At 46.9% G+C, this 6556-nt stretch overlaps 1 protein-coding gene across 1 annotated transcript in view; it reads left to right on the forward strand.

Annotated features, from left to right (window-relative positions):
- The window catches only part of apaf1 (apoptotic peptidase activating factor 1), a 38450-nt gene that overhangs the window by 13615 nt on the left and 18279 nt on the right, over positions 1-6556 (forward strand). The window contains exons 9-12 of the mRNA XM_083757417.1: positions 1455-1586; positions 3491-3604; positions 3719-3903; positions 5381-5507. Of these exons, the coding sequence (XP_083613543.1) occupies positions 1455-1586; positions 3491-3604; positions 3719-3903; positions 5381-5507 (558 nt within the window). The remainder of the gene's footprint in view (positions 1-1454; positions 1587-3490; positions 3605-3718; positions 3904-5380; positions 5508-6556) is intronic.

The following is a 6556-nucleotide window of genomic DNA, read 5'->3' on the forward strand; positions in this document are numbered from 1 at the left end:
GAGAAGAAAAACAAAACAGATAGTGTTGTCGCCTGCCTTTATTTTCTTTCTTTCTAATTATTTGATCGGCCCAAAATATTGTTTGTTGTCATGATTTGTCACGATCCGATTTGGCTTTGTCCGCGCCGTAACCGCCTTTAAATAAATACTTTTGAAAAGCCTATGGAGAAAATGAATGGAGAATCATTTCCTGGGCCACTCGTCGTTCTGAAAGGGGGAGGGACTGCGACGCTATTGCCACACTAACTCCAGAGGGGCCACGTTGCATATTATTGTCGTAGCAAAAATAGCCGATCTACAAGCTCGTAGATCGGCTATTTTTGCTATATTTGAATTGAAATCCTGAAAAGAAATGATAAAATAAAATATATATTTCTTTATTGGAATCCTGCATGAAAAAAAAACTTTCTTTAATTTCAAATGAATTTAGTTACAGTTATGTTAAAGTTATGAACTAAATCCAAACACATTGGACATACAAAAGCGGGTCATGTTTGTTTGCATGTTTGGAATTGTAACAGCCGAATAAAATCAATAATTTGTCAGTGTTCTGATATTAACCTGAGGGCCGCATTAAGTGAAGGTGGGGGCCACATGTGGCCCCCATGCCGCCACATGTGGCCCCCGGGCCGCCAGTGGCCCATGTATGCTATAGCAGAACCGCTCACAGCTCCAGGTTAGAAGGTGTTCGCTTCCTACCGGATACTATAGCAGAACCATGGTGGTGTGGACATCATTCTCTGTAATGATCTCTGTGGAGAGCGAGTATATGGGCGGATCAGGTACGAAATGTGATCCCACTCCATCCCGAAACGCAGATTATTAATAATGGACCCATGATTAATCCAATGAGCACTGGACGCAACTTTATCCTGCAAGTATAGCACTCTCTCTGTAGCACACCGTTGTACTTTTATTTTTTTGGGACCCATAATAATTTTCTGGGACCCATTTGGATTACCACCTGTGGGTCCCGGGACCCATTACATGGAAAACCTATTTACATCGCTTGTGAGCCACATAGATTCTCTCACAATTTTTGATTAGATTTATTTGATATATTCATGATACAATTCATAGAAGAGCAGTACAAAATTATCAGGATTGCACAAAAAGTCAGAGGACTTAATTCCCTTGTGATCCAAATAAATAAATAGTTACAGCATATGATAAGGATAACATGTGTACTAACATTACAATACTAATGACATTTACAACCGGCCATCATAGATCAATAAAAAAAGACAATAAATAGATATAAATAGATAAATACAGCACTATACTAACTTGCCCATCAGCCACTTTTTCAACATATTTTTAAAAAATGTTCAAAGACGTACAGTATACGCATTGTTGACAAACGCAAGCTTCAGGCTTCAGATGCATCAGACAACCGTTAATGTCAGACCTGTGTGTGTGTGTGTGTGTGTGTGTGTGTGTGTGTGTGTGTTCAGAGTCTCCACACTAATGTGGTCCGTAAATACCAGCAGTTCTACAGAGACGGTCCTCCGACCAACGGAGATGAAGAATGTCTCTACTGGTTCCGGTTCCTCACCTACCACATGGCCAACGCCAAGCTGTCCCAGGTACACCGCACACACGCACACATGACGCACACATGACGCACACACGCACGCACGGGTACATGCTTTAGTTCCGACATATTATCGGTCCGACTCTCATTAGTCCGACAACCTTAACCCATTTTGGGGCAGGAACCCCTTTTGGTGTTAGCATTATGCTATGCTTTAGCTATTGAAAAATAGCAGATCTACAAGCTCATAGCGCGCCACCAAGTGGCGCGCTACGAGCTTGTAGGTCTGCTATTTTTTTTTTAATCGAAGAACCACTGACACAGAAACATAGCTTTTTCAGAAAACTGTCAGGACGTGGGCACGGTGGCACAGTTGGTAGTGCTGTCGCCTCACAGCTAGAAGGTCCTGGGTTCGATTCCCGCTCGGGACGCTGTGGGTGCTGGCGGCGTGTTTCCTCCTCCTCTGCGTCATCAGTGCCCATACCCGAGGCAGGGGTTGGCGAAAGGGCCTTTCTGTGTGGAGTTTGTGTTTATGTTCTCCCCGTGTCCCCTAGGGTAGATACCCTCACAAAAAAACATGCAGTAATCCTGGTCACTAAAACTGCCTCCCCCTGGCCAGCCGGGGCGCCTGATGGAGGGGAAAGGGACTGGTTGGAATAACGTGTTCCTTCCACGTGCTACGTCCAACCAGGGAAACTCCCCCCTGTCAGGTGTAAAGGAGCAACTTGGACACTCAGGCATGAAGGAAGCATGAGTTCAAGTCTGTTGCTCTCCCCTTGTCCCCCATATATGGGGACTAGGTTGGTGGAGGGTGTGTAGAGCCCAGGATCACATTAGATGATTGACACAGGGGTGAAAAATGGGTTACAAAATCGTGGGATAAAAAAATATATATATAAAAAAAAAAAAACCTGTCAGGACCTAACCCTGACCACTAGCAGCAAGGTGCAACGCATGTCGGACCAACGCATTGTCCGGAGCGACGGGTGATTTACGCATGTCGGATCTTTGGTGTGTCGGATATGCGTGTGCATCGCACGCCAGAGCATGTGAGCGGATCGAGGAGTGGAGCGAGGGGATTTTGACGTGAGCGCGGAGTGGGTTTTTAAATGGGTCAGATTGACTTCCGGAGCGAGAACTGTCCTCCGCTCCGAGCCGCTCCGGCACTGTGCAAGTTTGGCTAGCAGTTTACATCAATCATTGCCTCTCAAGCAGGCTCGGCACCACGGGGGGGCAAAGGGGATATTTGCACCCTTAAATCAACCTCTTTGCCTTTTGTGCCCCCTCAAAATCTCAATTGCCCCCTCAGTCTTTCATCCTGGCGCCGAGCCTGCTCTCAAGCCCATACCCGTAATCTGCTTCACGGACTGTCCATGAGAATAGACAGACATTGCGTGTCGACAGTTTACATATCTGTTCTTTTGGATTTGGACACATGACGATGGGTAGCCTACAAACTTGCGGCATGGTGCTCGCAGTGGTATATTAAAACAAATGCCATACTTCGGTTGATACATTTGAACTGGGTCTGTTTTAATTATTCTATGATATTTTAAATAACGAAATCAAGCTAATTTACATCATGCTCCAAAAAAGACCACATGGTTGCTGCAACATGCGGTCTGAAACGAAGGCCTTCAGGTTTAATTAGCCAATTTCAGGGAAACAACATTTTATTTTATTTTTCCCCCGTCATTTCTTTCTGCTGAGCGGGCATATCTGAGTGGAGCTCGGAACGAGCACGGAGCGGGGAGCGCTCGATGCATAAATTAAGTTGAGCGCCGCCGCTGAGCGAGCGTGGAGCGGCGTGGGGGGGGGAATCAACATGAGCGAATGAGACACACACACACACACACACACACACACACACACACACACACACACAATGTTCTCAGAGATTAGTACGTGTTAGGGTAGTGATAATAGCCACCATGCTCTCTCTGTCTGTCCATATAGGAGCTGTACTCTCTGATCTTTTCTCTGGACTGGGTCAGAACCAAGGCTCAGGTTCTGGGTCCAGCTCACCTCATCAACGACTATGTGGAGTACGGAACCATTCTGGACAAAGAGGTACCAACAAGGTGGACTAGTGGATTTCCTCGTGGACTAGTTGCTTAATGCCCAAGCGTCTGTGTCATGTAATGCATATAAATAAGGTGTGTCTGTGTCCCCCGGCCTCTCCAGAACAGCGAGGTGCGAGGTGACTTCCAGGCGTTCCTGTCGCAGAGCGGCCACCGTCTGGAACAGCGCCCCCTGCCTGACGTGGTGCAGCTGGCTCTGTCTCAGCCGCACGCCTCCGAGGTCTACAGGCAGGCCAAGCTGCAGGCGCAGGACGCCGCCAGCAGGGGGAGCCTGTACTTTGACTGGCTGTATGTATTCAATTCAAAGGGCTTTATTGGCATGAGAAAACATGTTTACATTGCCAAAGCAGAAAGAACAATACAGCAATACAATCAAAACAAGAATGATGTACATTTGAAGGTCAGAATCTTCAATAGATCAAATTCTATGTACCAAGATCACTCGATGCTGGTATAGTGCAGGAGTATACACAATGATTAGTCTTTAGGGTGGTTGTGTTCCATTTGATATCCTTCTCCTATCACAGCAACTCACAAATCTTGCTGCTGTGTTTTGCACATTGTCGTACTTCGCCCAGCAGATATGGGAGTTTTTTGTCATTGGTCATGTTTTCATGTGTGTGGTTGTGGTTGTATACAGTATGGCAGGGGTCCTCAACTAGAAATGATGAAGGTCCACAATTTATTTTTTTGAATAAGACCGAGGTCCGGTCCCATGCGCGGTGTCCATCGTAGAGCGGGGCTCTATGCCCATTTAGTATGGTCAAGCCAAGCTTATACAAATCAGATCGCCTTCCACCCAACCAATAATGGGGTGCAGAGTGCAGGGCCGGAGTGGAACTCCAAATCAGGCCGGGAGTTATACGCCCTGGCAGGCCACACTGCGCGCGCGCATAGCGCGCGCCAGAATTTTGGGGGACATTTTGGGGGCCTTTGCAGCAATTTCACATGAGAAATGTACCATCTGATGTTATTTATATTATTAACTTTTTTTTTTTTTTTGGTGGTCCGCAAAGAGGGACCGCGGTCCGCCAGTTGAGTACCCCTGCAGTATGGCATTGCAAACAACCAAACATTTTGATCTTGCATGCAAATGTTCTTATTCTTTTTGTATTTTTACAAAGCTTTTGTAAATTGTTAATTTAAACCCATTAACAGTTTTCTGTTTCTTTATCATGTCAAGGAGACCCCCATCTCAATATATGTTGTTCCAGGGACCCCCCCCAGAAGCAAAAATGTATTAAAAACGTTCACTGTGAAAGAAAATATATTCCAGGATTTGCACACATTTTCAATTTTTTTTCAAAAATAGCAGAAAATGCCACGATACGAGCTTGTAGATCTGCTATTTCTCAACAGCTAAAAGTTTAAAATAATGGTTAAAGTTGACACAGGTCTAAATGGGTTAAATGTGTGCGTGCGTGCGTGCATGTGCGTGCGTGCGTGCATGTGCGTGTGCGTGTGTGTGTGTGTGTGCGTGCAGCGGTGGCTCAGGGTTGGAGTGGCTGGATGGCAGTTCGAACCCTGTGGGCTCCCCCAGAGTTTGTGTCCAAGTGTCCTTGAGCAAGACACTGAACCCCTAATTGCTCCTGATGTGCTGGTTGGTGCCTTGCATGGTTTCAGCTGCCATCGGTGTATGAATGTGTGTGTGAATGAATGGGTGAATGTAATGCACAATCTATGTAAAGGGCCTTGGATAAAGGCGCTATATAAATGCATCATTTTATTTTACCATTTGCGTGTGTGGGTTCTCTCTCCCTCCCAGGAACCAGAGCAGTCTGGAGAGCCTGTCTCGCCTGGTGGTCCAGCCTCACCAGGGCTCCATAAACTCAGCATGCTTCTCCCACGGCGGAGACAAGGTGGCCTCCTGTGGAGAGAGCAGGACGCTCAGGGTACGTTCTCCCCTCTCTCTCTCTCTCTCTCTCTCTCTCTCTCTCAAGTTATTGCAGCAGTTGTGACTTTAGGGCTGCAGACAAACATCCATACCAGGTGGTACTGAAGAACACTCATAATAACAGAAGTGAAAAACAAAAGAAGAATCCGTCTTCTAAATACTGACCGTTTTCTGAAAAACCTCAGGTGTTTAAGACCTTGTTTTTCTTCCTGTGTGGCCCCAGGTGTTTAAGACCATGTTTTTCGTCCCGTGTGGCCCCAGGTGTTTAAGACCCTGTTTTTCGTCCCGTGTGGCCCCAGGTGTTTAAGACCATGTTTTTCGTCCCGTGTGGCCCCAGGTGTTTAAGACCATGTTTTTCTTCCCGTGTGGCCCCAGGTGTTTAAGACCTTGTTTTTCTTCCTGTGTGGCCCCAGGTGTTTAAGACCATGTTTTTCTTCCCGTGTGGCCCCAGGTGTTTAAGACCATGTTTTTCTTCCTGTGTGGCCCCAGGTGTTTAAGACCATGTTTTTCTTCCCGTGTGGCCCCAGGTGTTTAAGACCATGTTTTTCGTCCCGTGTGGCCCCAGGTGTTTAAGACCATGTTTTTCGTCCCGTGTGGCCCCAGGTGTTTAAGACCATGTTTTTCCTCCCGTGTGGCCCCAGGTGTTTAAGACCATGTTTTTCGTCCCGTGTGGCCCCAGGTGTTTAAGACCTTGTTTTTCGTCCCGTGTGGCCCCAGGTGTTTAAGACCATGTTTTTCCTCCCGTGTGGCCCCAGGTGTTTAAGACCATGTTTTTCGTCCCGTGTGGCCCCAGGTGTTTAAGACCTTGTTTTTCGTCCCGTGTGGCCCCAGGTGTTTAAGACCATGTTTTTCCTCCCGTGTGGCCCCAGGTGTTTAAGACCTTGTTTTTCGTCCCGTGTGGCCCCAGGTGTTTAAGACCATGTTTTTCCTCCCGTGTGGCCCCAGGTGTTTAAGACCTTGTTTTTCGTCCCGTGTGGCCCCAGGTGTTTAAGACCATGTTTTTCCTCCCGTGTGGCCCCAGGTGTTTAAGACCATGTTTTTCCTCCC

Source organism: Protomyctophum parallelum, assembly GCF_964188405.1.
Source record: "Protomyctophum parallelum genome assembly, chromosome: 22".
Classification (NCBI taxonomy): Eukaryota; Metazoa; Chordata; class Actinopteri; order Myctophiformes; family Myctophidae; genus Protomyctophum; species Protomyctophum parallelum.